Here is a 17452-nt window from a genome sequence, read left to right as displayed (position 1 = left end):
GAGACAGAGAGACAGAAAGCGAGAAATCACCCCCCAGGGGAGATGGCCACACCACAGTCCCTTCTCCTCCATTCTCCTCTTGGGATCTTGGGCATGCACGCACATGTGTCTGGCGTGAGTTTAAGCCACTGGGTCTGGGACTCGAACCACAGTAAACTACGTGGGAGACCAGCAACATAGCCATTACGCTAACTGCTGGTCCAAACAACACAATTCTAAGATCTATGATACTCTCTTAAATAAAACTTGTAGTCCTGTGAGTACTCAGAAGAGAAAAGACATAACAAAATTTGTCAGGGACTGAAAAAAAGAATATTGAATCTCTTAAGTACAGTAGTTTGGAGACACAGCTTTTGTGGGCTCCAAAATAACCAGGAGTCTGAACTTGAGCTCTGGGCAAAAATTAAGATCTCAAAATTAGAGCACGAGTTGTTTTTCCTGTTATTAATGGATGTGCACACAACAGTGATTTTGATATTTCCCAATTTTTTGAAACATATGAAGTGGGTGTTTTCCAGCACAGTATTTACCCCATTTTAAAGTAATACTGGAGGAAATTTTACATTTTTTTTTTTGGAGAGGTTTTTGCTATAGAGCGCATGCGCTCGCCAGACAGACAGAGAGAGACAGAGAGACAGAAAGCAAGAAATCACCCCCCAGGGGGGATGGCCATGCCTCAATCCCTTCTCCTCCATTTCTTCTCGGGATCTTGGGCACGCACACACACGTGCCCGGCATGAGTTTTAAGCCACCAGGTCTGGGACGCGAACCACGGTCAACTACATGGGAGTCCAGCGACATGGCTATTACGCTAACTGCTGGTCCCACTGGAGGAACTTTTAAACCGTGGAATATTAATGTATTATTATAAGACATGGGAAGTTTATCTTGGGTTATTTAAGGTTACTTAGATCTTATTCCAGAAGAAACATCTGAGATACTGGATATCTAAAAGGAAAACCACAGACATATCAATTTCAGTGCATTAACACTTTGCAGAGACATATAAGGCTACATGTGATTTTCAATGTTTTGTTTCAAGAATGAAAGAATGAATCGTGGGACAGCCGTAGCGTGGCAGTTAAAGCATCTGAATCCCACATGGCTGATTCCCCAGTAAAAGTCCTGGACCCAGTGGCTTTTAAAACACACCAGACACCTGTGTGTGACTGGAGGAGAAGGTATTACGGTGTGACCATGCCCAATGAAGGGTGCTTTCTTGCTTTCCCTCTCCCTCCCTCTCTGGCGAGTGCGCATGCCCTCAGGGATTTTTTTTTTTAATCGCCACAGTACATTTTTTAAAATATGCATTTCTCCTTCTCTTTTTTTTTTTCTTTTTTGTAGATGTGGACAATCACTACAAAATAAAGTACAACTGAAGGGTCGTGACCTCCTCACTCTAAAGGACTTTACAGGAGAAGAAATTAAATATATGCTATGGCTATCAGCAGATCTGAAATTTAGGATAAAACAGAAAAGAGAGGTAAATAACATTTTCTTCTTCTATCCCTTAATACCAATCAGACTTTTCAAAGGCAGCTCTCCCCAAGAAAGAGGGAAACAAAAATCCATTAAAATTCATAGACAATCGCTAAGTAATGAAACCTCACAGTCAAGGTAATTGATTATCATTCAGTGTACAGGCATATAAAAAAGCACAAAATCAGTTATTCAATGACAAGTCATTGCACTTCTTTCATGTGGAATGCTAAAATTCATTATTAACTGGATCAGAACCCAAGGAATCATTTGTCTGAAAAGATTTTATTTTTATACTGTGTTTCTTTTGTCTGTGTATTTTTTATCAAGTTAAAAATAAGGATAATACTTTTTTTCTAGCAACAAATTTCAGCTTTGGATGCATATCAGATATATGACCATTAGGATAATGTCAAAAAAATTCAGTGATGTGTTTCTAAAGCAGTTAGATTAGCAAATAAACAATTAAATGGTAGCCAAGTAGGGAAGAGATGGGATATGGTGCTTAGCCATAAGCATTATTCTGTATTTTGAGCAATTTTTGTTTGAAACACAATTAATGCAGTAGCTTCATTTAGACTGCTTAATTGTAAGATTTTTGTATTCCAAGTTCATCTAAAGCTTTTTTTAAAGTGTTGGTTTTAGGTTGAGAAAATTTGGCATGATCTTGATTTTCTTATCTAATTACCTACCTCTTCAACTTCCTAAGAATAAACAGGATAGGAGTAGTCCCAGCTGCTATAGGTTTATGTTCCTGTAGAACAGGGGTCCCAACCACCAGGCTACAGCTCACTACTGGTCTGTGGCATGTTAGAAACTGGGCTGCACAGCAGGAGGTGAGCTGTAGGCAAGCAAAACTTCATCTGTATTTATAGTGACTCCTTGATGCCCATGTTGCCACCTCGGCTCTACCTTCTGTGAGATCAGTGGCATCATCAGATTCTTATAGGAGCATGAACTCTGTTAAGAACTGTGTGTGTGGGACCAGCAGTTAGCGTAATGGCTATGTTGCTGGACTCCCATGTAGTCAACTGCGGTTCGAGTTCCAGACATGGTAGCTTAAACTCATGCCAGGCACGTGTGCGTGCGTGCCCAAGATCCTAAGAGGAGAATGGAGGAGAAGGGACTGTGGCATGGCCATCCCTCCTGGGGGGTTTTCTCGCTTTTTATCTCTCTTTGTCTTTCTGGCAAGCGCACGCACCCAATAAGAAAAAACCTCTCCAAAGAAAAAAAAAAAAAAAAGACTGTGTGCCTATGGGGGATCTAGGTTGCATGCTCCTTACCAGAATCTAATGATCTGAGGTGGAGCTGAGGTGGTGATGCTAGCACTGGGGAATGGCTAAAAATACTGCATTATGGTGAGTTTTGTAATTATTTCACTGCATATTACAATGTACTAATAATAGAAATAAAGTGCACTATAAATGTAATGCACTTAAATCATCCCCAAACTATTCTCTCTGGTCAATGGAAAAATTGCCTTACACAAAATGAGTACTTGATGCCAAAAAGTTCGAGAACCTCTGCTGTAGAACAACTGAAATGAAAAGAAAGTCTAGAAAGTCTTCCCAGATCCCAGGCCCTTGTTCTTCACACTTAATGTATGAGGAGGGTTAGCTGAATCTAGTTGTTCCATAACTTATCCTATCGGGAAGTCCATCTACAGAAGAGGAAGGAGGAAGAGCCCCGCCCCACAACCAGCTTTCCAGATTATTTTCAAATGACTTCCAGAAACAAAGCCTCTGTACTCCCATTAGGACACATGATGAATGTGTAACTGAAACCATGGGACTTCATCATTGACCTAAGTAAGAGGCCTAGTATCCCATGTTGTGACAGAATAGCATCATCCTAGCTGAGAAAGTACTTTCAAACCAAACATCTTCAAGGTCATTGAAAATTGAATGACAATTTCAGGGAGTTAAGAAAATGGTTCTAGTATGAAATATTAATATACTTTGGAACAAGTGCCCGTGTTGAATCAAGAACAATGAATATCACCTTCTAACTAATGTCAATAAGTTGTAGTGACTGTTCCATTCCTCCATTTGTATAGAACATGGGGGGGGGAAACAAACACACTAACTTTTTAAACAATGTTTTGAACTCTTATTTGGAAAAGGATTAATCTGTATTTTCTTACAGCATAAAAAATAAGTCTTAAAATATAGTCCTCAGTATTGGGTATAAAATGAATCCAACTTTGAAGTGTATTCTTATCCTTGATTTTCAGTATTTGCCTTTATTGCAAGGGAAGTCCCTAGGCATGATTTTTGAGAAAAGAAGTACTCGAACAAGATTGTCTACAGAAACCGGTGAGTCCACTGACAAACTTACTTTGTGTTAAAGAGGGGACCCAAGGATGAGGACTTGGGAAGGATCGCCCAATGGGAGGATTTGTCTGCCTCTTTAGCAACCACAAAGAGAAAATATTTTACAGTTTTCTGTAGCCGTTGCAAGCCTATGAATGCTCTTTCCAGTTCTCCTAGAGGTTGCAAGCAGACAAACTTCACCTGTAGTAATTTCATGAGGACTTGAGTAGAAATCTGATATAACTCCTTATGTTTAGGACAAAATGTAGTAGGCCTCAAACTCATGTGAATAATAAATGTGTCTATTTTTCTGACATGTAAAAAACTTTTTCTTGTGTGGCCCAATTGTGCTGAATAGTGGAAACTTAGTCTCTGCAATGTTAGGCAATCCTCAAATTTTTCAGGATCTTCTGTATCCATCTTGGGTCACTTTCCCCTATCCTCACAGTAATGCCTAAGTCCTGGAGGGGATTTGAATGTCAAGACACCTAGGACTATGAGGATCTATTCCTTGGTTATCAGGAAATAATCATCAAATGTCCATGCTAGAATGTGCTGAGACTTCTGAATTCCCATTGGATCTTGACTGTTTGCCTTTTACTGTGGATTTGCTTCACTCTGATCACAAGACCTGAGATATCTGTTGGTTTGGTTCTCTCAATGTCTTCGCAGCTCTTCAACCACACCAGGCATAGAGATACTGCAAAGACACCTCTACTCTATTGTTCCTTCCTCATGCTGGGTGCAAGAGGGTTCTATAGCATTTGCTTCCTCCTAGACTTCTGTCTTAAAATCAAGATACAAAGGTTCTTAGTTTTGGAGTTACCCAAGCTTATCTGAGGTTTTCATCATGCTCCTCCACCCTTTGGAAGTTGACCTGGGGGATACACAGCACAGTATGATGTGGAAGGTCCATCAGTTTCTATTCCTGTTGCTGCTTCTCTCTCCGTATCCTTTTCCTCCTTCTATTATAGTTCCCAGTATTGGGAGCCAGGTAATAATGCAGGAGAAAAAAACTGGCTCTACCTATCACAGTATTCTTCCAAATCTATTGTTTGTGCCTATAATCCTAGAATGTCGAAACTCAAATTTTCTATTTTTCTAAAACTATTATTTCTGAAGTGTATTTCAAACAGTGTTTTGAAACTCATAAGCCACAGATTGCTACTTTTCTTTCTCTCTGTATTTCTGATCTATCAGACCTCTCCTGAATCAATAATATGTCTGCCCAAGTGGGCAATCAGATCAAGGAGGAAGTGCCACAAACAGCAACACAGTGGTTAGTTCTTCAAGTATTATATCCTACCTTACAAGCAGCTGGCCTCTCTAAGGCTTAAAAGCAAGCAACTACATATGATGTTTGCCTTGCAGTGGCCAATAATGAGATTCATTAAATAGACAATAGAAATGAGGTTCAGGGGGATTAAGTCATTTTCTAAGTTTACTCAATTAATACAAAGATTTCAGGGGGATAAAATCATTTTCTAAGTTTACTCAATTAATACAAAGAGCAGCAATATTCAGACCTCAAGTCCTCTGTTCTTACAACTACATTCCCTTTGCCTTTTGAGAAGAGGAAAGAAGAGTGGAAATATTTAAAGTATCATCTAAGCTTTAAAGTCCTAGGGAAAAAAAACAAATGAGTTATTTTTCCCTTAAAATTGTCTTCTAGGCCAGTCTTGTAGCCTAGTAGTTAAGGAAAGTAGGTCCCATATAGCCAATTATAGTTCAAACCCCACCCCCTGGCAGCTTGAAAAGCATGCTGAACATGTGGGCATGTGTTCTCAGTGTCCTAGCAGACAGAAGAATGGAGGAGAAGGGATTGTGTTATGACCATGCCCCATTGGGGGGTGCTTTCTCTTTCTCCTTCTCTGTCTCCCAGTCTTTCTTCGGAAAGCACATGCACCCTTCAACAATTAAAAAAAAATGGTTCCTATAAGAGATCATTTTGGCATCTAACAGAGAAAAAAATGAATAAATTAGCCATTAATTTTCAAATTCTATACCCTTCCAACACTGGTCTTCTATGAATTGGGCAGGATGCACATACCCATGATCCTAGCTGATTGGGAAGGCTTGGGGGGATAGCAGTGTGAGACCTCATTAGGGGTGCATCTCTCTCTCTCTCTCTCTCTCACTCTCACTCTCATGAAATCAACTTTGAAAAATAAGAATGCATACCCTTGCCAATTGCTCTACATTAATTATATGGACTACCCTACTTAATCCTCATGACAGCTCTACGAGGGCAAGACCATTGAGGAAAACAGACTGAAATGAGTTTGGCAAATGGCCAGTGGACCCACAGCTAATAAATGGCAGACTCAGCATCAGAAGCTATTATTAAATGTATTTTTAAATATCTAATTTAAATCAATCATGTAATAGGTCATGTTTATTCTAGTAAAATTGTTTCTACAGGTGTCATGGGTCTCTATAAAGTTCTCTGAAACCTGCACAGGATTGAAAATCATAACAAATACACAAAAAAGAATGCATTACCATTAAAACTTATAGTTCACAGAGTATTTTTCATTATCCTCAGTAAGTACCCATGGGTCTAGTTAAGTGTGGTATTTTGACAAACTCAATAGTGGGAGAGTGTCAGAGTGAGTACCTGCCTTAAATGCATACAAAAAGAGTAAACCCCAGTTAAAATCATGGCAGAGCGTTTTTACTGGGTATATATGTGCATCTGAATCATTGTCATTTAGTACTGTTTTTCAACAGGTTCAACAGTTACCTGGTATTTAGAGTGAAAATAACTTGTAATTTTCATTATTAATTATGACTGCCCCAGGACCAGCAGATGGTATAATGGCTACGTTGCTGGACTCCCATGCAGTCAACTGCGGTTCGAGTCTCGGACGCAGCAGCTTAAACTCAAGCCGGGTGCTTGTGCATGTGTACCCAAGATATTGAGAGGAGAATGGAGGAGAAGGGATTGTGGTGTGGCCATCCCCCCTGAGGGGGTGATTTCTCTCTTTCTGTCTCTCTGTCTTTCTGGCGAGCACAAAAAAAACCTCTCCAAATATATATATAACCGCCCCAGCACTTGGGGTGGGGTGATCCTCACAGGACAGTCCTTGAGGATTTCTTCCTAAGTCTCAGTATCAGATATATAGCAGCATTTCTACTCATCTCAGAGGACAGAATGAAATTATTCACCCAACTTAAACCATATCCATTGTTAGTTAATGTAACATATTTATTGAAGTGTAACACTCCTACAGAAGAGTGCAAAAATCATTAACTCTATAGTTCAAAACTATTATAATTAGCATATCATTGTAACAAACACCCATATACAGAAACTGTATGTTAATAGCATCCAGAGTACCCCCACACACCTTGTATTTCCTTCCAGATGAGACATCCCTCACCCAAGGGTAGCGATTATCCTGTCCCCTAACATCATAGATTAGTTTTGCCTGTTTTCAAACTTTTTATAAATGGACTCATTCAGCATGCACTCTTTTATGTCTGGTTTCTTTCACTGAGATTATATTTGTGAGATGTATCAGTGTTGCCATGTATAGTTGTAGATCATTTATTCCTCATCTCTTTGTGGTGTGTGCCTGCCTGGAAAACCAGAAAGTTCCCCTGTGTGTCTACTGATGATTATATTCTTTTATTGCAAATTAATTGAGCAGATAGACAGATACATTTATTAATCTTGGTAAATGCAGAAGCTGATAGAAAATGCACAGGGCATTCTAAGATGGTTCTTTTCATTATTTAACATTGGTATTTCACTTTCAAGGTGAAATGGAAGCTGGTGCTTTAGCAGCTTTTTCAAATTCATCAATTTTATAGACACCATTATAAACGTTGTGATATTATTCTGCAGTTAGGAAAGCTAAGCACAGAGAGGCTAATGATTGTCTTAGTTCTACCAGCACGAGCCCTAGAGCCCTCATATTTCTAGTGAATTAATTCTGTTTATACCATTTCTTCCAAAGCCAACAGGGATCTGTGAGGAAAAGAAATGGCAAAATAAGATTTATTTTTATTTTTCCAAAGAGAAATTAAGAAATTAACAGAAGAAACCCTTTGCTCAAAAATGTCTGATATGGAAACATAATAAAATGAAACAGATAAAAGCAAGCTTTTCTGGATGAAGGGTGGAAAGAAAGTAGAAATTCATTTTTCTGTCCTCTTCTCAGGACCGAAACTCCTGGTGGCTTCTTAGAACCGCTGACACCCTCCTGAAGCATGTTTCACCATCTGGGCCTGAAAAACTGATGAGTGCTCGACCTGAGCTTTTAGACTGGGGTTTGAGGCCTCTTTTTGATCAGTAATAAAAATTGCAAAGGCAATTTCTTCTTGGAGGCAATATCTCTTTCACAAACCATTGAACTTTTTAAAAATTTATTTACTTATTTATTCCATGAGCAAGAGAGAGGGAGAAGCAGCATCTTAAACATGATCTCAATGCCACGATACACCCCCAGCCTCAGCCAGCCCTGGACACATGCATACCTGGTGTACTTAGGGAGGTCTCTAGATATAATTGGAAAGGAGAGCCAGTAAGATTACTGATGTATTGGGTAAGAGAGAATGTCAAGGATGACTTCAGGATTTCTGCCTGAATAACTGTGAAGGCTAGTTGTGGAGCAGGTTGGAGGTAGAAGATAAGGAGTTCAGTTTTAGATGTATTAAGTTTGAGATAAGCCAAGATGTTGAAAAGTCAGTTGGATATGACTTTAGAGTTGGGAGTGAGATCTGACCTAGACATATTTGGGATTACCAGTGTACAAGGTACTTACATGTATTTAAGACCATAGAACTGGATATAATTTTTAGTATCATTTATTATTATTATTTTAATTTATGTTTAATCACTATATATCTTTACATTGTATAACATTGCTTTTTCCAGCACGAACATGGTGCATATCGGTCAGGACAAAGACATTATTATATACGTTATCATCAACAATAACTTCTCATTTTTCTGTCAATGAAACGTATTGTTTTGTTCCCCTCTTCCCCTCCCTCCTTCCCTCTATTACCTACCCCTGTGTTACCCCTATCCTTACTATCTCTAGTATCTACAGTTGCCCTCCCTGCTATGATACCTTCCAATCTTTCAGTTTCTGCTATAGAGCACAGATACTCAGTATATATTGAGTGGGGGCATACAAAGTCTGTCTTTCATACTCTGGCTTGCTTTGCTCAGTATTAAAGCCTTCATATATATCCACTTTGTATCAAATGTCAGGGTCTCATTGTTTTTTAGGGCTGAGTAGTATTCCATAGGGTACATATGCGACGTTTTTTCAATCTACTCATCCATTTTTGGACATTTGGGTCAATTCAATATCCTAGCAATTGTAAATAATGCTGCAATAAACATAGATGTGCAAGTGTTTTTCCGACTGAGAGTTTTCCTATCCTTTGGGTAAATACCTACGAGTGAAATTACTGGGTCTTATAATAGTTCTATTTGTAAGTTTCTGAGAAATCTCCACATCAATTTCCATGGTGGTTATACTAATTTGCATTCCCACCAAAAATATAGGAGAGTTCCCATTTACCACAGCCTCTCCAGCATTTATCATTATTTATTTATTTTTTAATTTTAGCCATTTTGACTGGGGTTAAGTGGTATCTCATTGTTTTGATTTGCATTTCTCTTATGATTAAGGATGACGAACATGTTTTCAGATATATTTTGGCTATTTTTATGTCTTCTTTGGGTAGTTGTCTGTTCAGCTCATTTTCCCATCTTTTAATTGGACTGATTATTTTTGTGTGGGTAAGCTCCTTGAGTTCCCTGAATATTCTGGTTATTAGTTCCTTATCTGAGGTATAGTTTGCAAATACATTCCCCCACTCTAAGGGTTGTCCTCTCACTCTAATTATTGTTTCTTTTGCTGTGCAGAAGCTTCTCAACCTAATATAGTACCATTTGTCTATTTTTGGGACTATTATCTATGCTTTAGGGGTCTTCTTTAAGAAATCTTTGTCCACTCCAAGGTCTCTGATAGTTTTTTCTATATTTTCCACCAATATTTTTATAGTTTGAAGTTTTATGTTTAGATCCTCAATCCATTTTGAGTTGATTTTTGTTAGTAGAGAAAGATAAGGGTACAGTTTCATTCCTCTGCAGGTTGATTTCCAGTTCTCTCACCACCATTTGCTGAAGAGATTTTCTTTTTTCCTACTGGATTAGCTTGTGCCCTTTGTCCAGGATCAGTTGGCTGTATGTTTGGGGTTTTACATAGGGGTTCTCAATTCTGGCCCGTTAGTCTAGCTGTCTTTTTTGTGCCAATACCATATTGTTTTCATTATCACAGCTTTGTAATATGTTTTGAGATCAGAAAGTGAGATGCCTCCTACTTTATTCCTCTTGAACAGTATTGCTTTGGTGTTACCGGGCATTTTATGATTCCAGACACATTTCTTCCAAAGCCAACAGGGATCTGTGAGGAAAAGAAATGGCAAAATAAGATTTATTTTTATTTTTCCAAAGAGAAATTAAGAAATTAACAGAAGAAACCCTTTGCTCAAAAATGTCTGATATGGAAACATAATAAAATGAAACAGATAAAAGCAAGCTTTTCTGGATGAAGGGTGGAAAGAAAGTAGAAATTCGTTTTTCTGTCCTCTTCTCAGGACCGAAACTCCTGGTGGCTTCTGTTAATCACCCTCCTGAAGCATGTTTCACCATCTGGGCCTGAAAAACTGATGAGTGCTCGACCTGAGCTTTTAGACTGGGGTTTGAGGCCTCTTTTTGATCAGTAATAAAAATTGCAAAGGCAATTTCTTCTTGGAGGCAATATCTCTTTCACAAACCATTGAACTTTTTAAAAATTTATTTACTTATTTATTCCATGAGCAAGAGAGAGGGAGAAGCAGCATCTTAAACATGATCTCAATGCCACGATACACCCCCAGCCTCAGCCAGCCCTGGACACATGCATACCTGGTGTACTTAGGGAGGTCTCTAGATATAATTGGAAAGGAGAGCCAGTAAGATTACTGATGTATTGGGTAAGAGAGAATGTCAAGGATGACTTCAGGATTTCTGCCTGAATAACTGTGAAGGCTAGTTGTGGAGCAGGTTGGAGGTAGAAGATAAGGAGTTCAGTTTTAGATGTATTAAGTTTGAGATAAGCCAAGATGTTGAAAAGTCAGTTGGATATGACTTTAGAGTTGGGAGTGAGATCTGACCTAGACATATTTGGGATTACCAGTGTACAAGGTACTTACATGTATTTAAGACCATAGAACTGGATATAATTTTTAGTATCATTTATTATTATTATTTTAATTTATGTTTAATCACTATATATCTTTACATTGTATAACATTGCTTTTTCCAGCACGAACATGGTGCATATCGGTCAGGACAAAGACATTATTATATACGTTATCATCAACAATAACTTCTCATTTTTCTGTCAATGAAACGTATTGTTTTGTTCCCCTCTTCCCCTCCCTCCTTCCCTCTATTACCTACCCCTGTGTTACCCCTATCCTTACTATCTCTAGTATCTACAGTTGCCCTCCCTGCTATGATACCTTCCAATCTTTCAGTTTCTGCTATAGAGCACAGATACTCAGTATATATTGAGTGGGGGCATACAAAGTCTGTCTTTCATACTCTGGCTTGCTTTGCTCAGTATTAAAGCCTTCATATATATCCACTTTGTATCAAATGTCAGGGTCTCATTGTTTTTTAGGGCTGAGTAGTATTCCATAGGGTACATATGCGACGTTTTTTCAATCTACTCATCCATTTTTGGACATTTGGGTCAATTCAATATCCTAGCAATTGTAAATAATGCTGCAATAAACATAGATGTGCAAGTGTTTTTCCGACTGAGAGTTTTCCTATCCTTTGGGTAAATACCTACGAGTGAAATTACTGGGTCTTATAGTAGTTCTATTTGTAAGTTTCTGAGAAATCTCCACATCAATTTCTTTGGTGGTTATACTAATTTGCATTCCCACCAAAAATATAGGAGAGTTCCCATTTACCACAGCCTCTCCAGCATTTATCATTATTTATTTATTTTTTAATTTTAGCCATTTTGACTGGGGTTAAGTGGTATCTCATTGTTTTGATTTGCATTTCTCTTATGATTAAGGATGACGAACATGTTTTCAGATATATTTTGGCTATTTTTATGTCTTCTTTGGGTAGTTGTCTGTTCAGCTCATTTTCCCATCTTTTAATTGGACTGATTATTTTTGTGTGGGTAAGCTCCTTGAGTTCCCTGAATATTCTGGTTATTAGTTCCTTATCTGAGGTATAGTTTGCAAATACATTCCCCCACTCTAAGGGTTGTCCTCTCACTCTAATTATTGTTTCTTTTGCTGTGCAGAAGCTTCTCAACCTAATATAGTACCATTTGTCTATTTTTGGGACTATTATCTATGCTTTAGGGGTCTTCTTTAAGAAATCTTTGTCCACTCCAAGGTCTCTGATAGTTTTTTCTATATTTTCCACCAATATTTTTATAGTTTGAAGTTTTATGTTTAGATCCTCAATCCATTTTGAGTTGATTTTTGTTAGTAGAGAAAGATAAGGGTACAGTTTCATTCCTCTGCAGGTTGATTTCCAGTTCTCTCACCACCATTTGCTGAAGAGATTTTCTTTTTTCCTACTGGATTAGCTTGTGCCCTTTGTCCAGGATCAGTTGGCTGTATGTTTGGGGTTTTACATAGGGGTTCTCAATTCTGGCCCGTTAGTCTAGCTGTCTTTTTTGTGCCAATACCATATTGTTTTCATTATCACAGCTTTGTAATATGTTTTGAGATCAGAAAGTGAGATGCCTCCTACTTTATTCCTCTTGAACAGTATTGCTTTGGTGTTACCGGGCATTTTATGATTCCAGACAAATTATATGATTACTTGTTCTATTTCTGTGAGGAATATCTCTGGTGGTTTGACTGGAATTGTATCGAATTTGTAGATTAATTTGGGTAGGATTGACATCTTGATTATATTAATTCTTTCAACCCAGGAACAGGGGTGTTTTTCTACTTTTTTTGTACCATTCTTAATTTCTTTTACAACCGTTTCATAGTTTTCCTTGTAGAGATCTTTGACTTTTTTTTTTTTTTTGAGAGGTTTTTGTGTGTGTGCTCGCCAGAAAGACACAGAGAGACAGAAAGTGAGATATCACCCCCTGGGGGAGATAGCCATGCTGCAATACCTTATCCTCCATCCTCGGGATCCTGGACATGCACGCACATGCACCCGGCGTGAGTTTAAGCCAGCGGGTCTGGGACTTAAACCACCGTCGACTACATGGGAGTCCAGTGACATAGCCATTATGCCAACTGCTGATCCCGAGATCTTTAACATCTTTGGTAAGGTTTATTCCTAGATATCTGATTGGCTTTGTGGCTATTGTAAATGAGGTCGCTTTCTTCAATTCTGTCTCCGTTTTCCCATTGTTGGTGTATAAAAAGGCTATAGATTTTTGTACATTATTTTGTACCCCGCCCTTTACTATATTCACTTATCACTTCCAGGATTTATTTTGTGTGTGGAGTCTTTTGGATTTCCTATGTATAGCATCATATCATCTGTATATAGATATAATTTCACTTCTTCTTTTCCTATTTGGATGCCTTTTATTTGACTCTCTTCTCTGATTGCATTGGCTACAAATTCCAGTACTATTTAAAAAGGAGTGGATAATGTGGGCAGCCTTGCTTATTCCAGATTTTAGTGGAAAAACTTTCAGTTTTTCCCTATTCAATATGATGTTCACTATGGGTTTGTCATAGGTGGTTTTTATTGTGTTGAGGAATGCTCCTTTTATGCCTATTTTGCTAAGAGTCCTAATCATGAAGGAATGTTGTACTTTATCAAATTCTTTTCCCACAACAATTGATATGATCATATGGCTTTTATCTTTCCTTTTGTTAATGTGATGTATTACATTTATTGTTTTGCACATGTCGAACCATCCTTAGGTCCCTGGAATAAAGCCCACTTGGTCGTGCTGTATAATCTTTTTAATATGTTGTTGAATTTGATTTGCTAGTATCTTGTTGAGAATTTTTGCATCCATATTCATCAGGAATGTTGGCCTAAAGTTTTCTTTTATTGTCATGTCTTTGTCTTGTTTTGGAATTAAGATGATGGAGGCTTCATAAAATGAATTTGGGAGGGTTCCTTCTTTTTGAATCTTTAAAAATAGTTTGAGGACTACTCGGGTTAGTTCTTCTTTAAAAGTTTTGTAGAATTTAGGACCAGCAGATGGCATAAGGGTTACATCCCTGGACTCCTAGGTAGTTTACCATGGTTTGAGTCCTAGGTCTGGCACTTAAAACTCATCTCAGGTGCATGTGTGTGCGTGCCCAAGAGCCTGGGAAGAGAATGGAACAGAAAGGATTTCAGTATGGCTGTACCCCTGGGGGGTGATTTTTCTCACTTTCTGTCTCTCTGGCGAGTGCACTCACCCTATAGCAAAAATCTCTCTTTAAAAAAACTGTTTTGTAGGGACCAGCAGTTAGCATAATGGCTATGTCGCTGGACTCCCACATAGTCCACCATGGTTCGAGTCCAGGCCCGGTGGTTTAAACTCATGCCGGGCACATGTACATGCGTGCCCAAGATCCCAAGAGGAGAATGGAGGAGAAGGGATTGCGGCGTGGCCATCCCCCGGGGGTGATTTCTCGCTTTCCATCTCTCTGTCTCTCTCTGTCTGTCTGGCGAGCGCATGTGCCCTATAGCAAAAAACCTCTCCAAAAAAATAAAATAAAAATAAATAAAAATAAAAAACTGCTTTGTAGAATTCAGAAGTAAAGCCATTGGGACCTGGACTCTTCTTTGGTAGGAGACTATTACTGATTCAATTTCATTGCTTGTTGTCGGTCTATTCAGACTTTCTATTTCTTCCTGGTTCAATCTTGGTAAATTATACGTGTCCAGAAATTTGTCCATCTCATCTAGGTTTTCTAGTTTGTTGGCATGTAATTGCTCATAGCAGTCTCTGATGATATTTTGTATTTCCATTATGCACGTTGTAATAACACCTGTTTCCTTGCTGATTTGATTTATCTGGTTCCTTTCTTTGTTCTTCTTGATTATTCTAACTAATGGTGTGCAAATTTTGTTTATCTTCTCAAAGAATCAGCTTTTGGTTTTGTTTATTTTCTTTATAGTTCTTTTATTATCTATTTCATTTATTTCTGCTCGCACCATTATTATTTCTTTTCTCCTGGAATTTTTTGTGTGTGTGTTTTTTGTTTTGTTTTGTTTTGTTCTTCTTGTTCTAGTTCCCTGAGTTGTTTAATTAGGTTGTTTATTTGCCAACTTTCTGCCTTTTTCCTTATGGTCACTAATTGCCATGAACTTCCCTCTTATGATTGCCCTTGCTTTGTCCCATAGGTTATAAACTCTTGGTTTCTATGTATCTTTTGATTTCAGTCTTCATTTCTTTTGTAGTTGTAAAGTCATTGAGGAATAGGTTGTTAAGTTTCCATATGTTTGTGCATTTTTTTTTGAGAGATTTTCACTGTAAGGGCGCGTGCGCTCGCCAGACAGACAGAGAGTGACATAGAGACAGAAAGCGAGAAATCACCCCCCAGGGGGGATGGTCACGCCGCAATCCCTTCTCCTTCATTCTCCTCTTGGGATCTTGGGCACGCACGCACACGCGCCCGGCGTGAGTTTTAAGCCTGGGGGAATGGCCACGCCACAATCCCTTCTCCTCCATTCTCCTCTCAGGATCTTGGGCACACACGCACATGCGCCTGGCATGAGTTTAAGCCACTGGGTCCGGGACTTGAACCGTGGACAATTACATGGGAGTTCAGCGACATAGCCATTACGCTAACTGCTGGTCCCACTAGATATAGTTTCTATACTTTTGAATTTGTAAAAGCTTGTTTTGTGCCCTGTCACATGGTCAATCTTTGAAAATGTTCCATGTGGGAGTGATAACAATGGTCTTATGTCTCTTTATTTTTTTCTAGATGATCTGTCCAGAGGAGATGGGGTGTTGAAATCCCTTACAGTTACTGTGTGCAGTCTATCTCTCCCTGAGATCTAACAGTCCCTCTGATATATTTAGGTGATCCAGTGTTAGGTGCATAGATATTTACAAGTGTTGTATCTTCTTGGTGAACAAGTACTTTTATAATATAAAATAATGTCCTTATTTTTCTCTTATTACATCTTTCATCTTAAAGTCTACTTTGTCTGATACCAGTACCACAACTCCAGTCTTTGTTTTGGTTTCCATTTGCATGGAATATCTTTTTCCAGCCCCTCACTTTCAGTGTATGTATGCCCTTATCAATGAGGTGTGTTTCTTGCAAGCAGTATATAGATGGCTTCTGTTTTTGTACTCATTCAGCTAAGCTGTGTCTTTTAATGGGAGAATTTAATTCATTAACATTCAATATTATTATTAATATGTGCAGATTTCTCCCTGTCATTTTGTTAGCTATTTTCTCAGTCATTTTTTGTTCTCTTGTTTCTGTTTGTCTCTCTTTAGTTATCTTTTAGTTATCCTGATACAATACTCCCATTAGTACTTCTTGTAGAGTTGGTCTAGTGTTGGTGAATTTCAATTTTTGTTTATCTGAGAATACTTTTATTTGCTCTTCCCACTTGAAGGATAATCTTGCTGGATATAGTATTCTTGGTTGAAATTGTTTTTCTTTTAATGTTTGGATACATCTTCCGATTCTTTCCTTGCCTGCATTGTTTCAGTTGAGAGGTCCCATTTTAGCTTATTCAGATAAACTTTATAAGTAACTTGACATTTCTCTTTTTTTATTTTATAGCCTTTGTCTTTGATTTTTACAAATCCAGCTATGATGTGCCAGGGGGAAGGATCTTTTTGTGTTGATTGTATTGGGGTTCCTTTTTATTTCTTGGGTCTGAATTTCTCCATGCTTCTCTATATTTGGAAAATTTTTCAGATAATATTTTATCAAAGAGATTTTCCATTCCTTTAGCAGATTCCTCACCTTCTGGAATAACAGTTATATGGATATTTGGGAGTTTCATTGTGTCTAGAATTTCCTGTATATTGTCCACAATCAGTGTGGCTTCCTTGAACACACTACTTAAAATAAAAATTCCTGCCCTGTACAGCTTATATCTCCCCTCTTTGTTCTGTTCACTTATAGCACTTCCCAGCATCTAAGACTCAATATATTTAATTTATATAAATTATATTTATATATCATCTGGTTTATTATGTGTCTCCCCACTGGAATGTAAGTTAAAAGAGCAAATGACTTATATCGCACGGCTTATAATACTTCCCTAAGTGCCTAGAAGAAGACAAGGCAGCTCTTTTTCAAATTAATGAATAAATTTTAGAAACACGTAGTGAGGCCAGGACCTTTTGTGGTCACTCCACAGAAGCAAGATGTGTGTCAAAAAATTTTAGGTTCAGTTCCTGACAGTGAGAAAACTACAAATAGATCAAGAAGATGAAAAGTTTTATTGCTCACATAATGTCACTTTATGGGAAGAGAAGGGCTAGTTCCTAAGCAGGTCTGAAAGTGGCCAGAGAGCAGGGAAATTATATTGGCTTAAGATTTTATTATGGTTAGGGGATGGGTTTGAGATGAGGATTCCCATGCACAGGTGAGGGCTTCTACTAGTGGCAAAAAAGGAAGCATCAGAACTTATCAGCTTGCCCAGATGTAAGGCAGAAAGGGAAGGGCAAGAG

General features: G+C 38.2%; 1 protein-coding gene across 1 annotated transcript in view; it reads left to right on the top strand.

Moving 5' to 3' along the window:
* Positions 1-17452, top strand: part of OTC (ornithine transcarbamylase) — a 92816-nt gene that overhangs the window by 20485 nt on the left and 54879 nt on the right. Inside the window, exons 2-3 of the mRNA XM_006148889.3 lie at positions 1345-1483; positions 3713-3794. Coding sequence (XP_006148951.1) covers positions 1345-1483; positions 3713-3794 — 221 coding nt within the window. The remainder of the gene's footprint in view (positions 1-1344; positions 1484-3712; positions 3795-17452) is intronic.

This window comes from Tupaia chinensis, unplaced genomic scaffold (assembly GCF_000334495.1).
Source record: "Tupaia chinensis unplaced genomic scaffold, TupChi_1.0 Scaffold000248_2, whole genome shotgun sequence".
NCBI classification, from domain to species: Eukaryota; Metazoa; Chordata; class Mammalia; order Scandentia; family Tupaiidae; genus Tupaia; species Tupaia belangeri.
The sequence above is the reverse complement of the archived record's forward strand: the minus strand, read 5'-3'. Positions and strand labels throughout refer to the sequence as shown.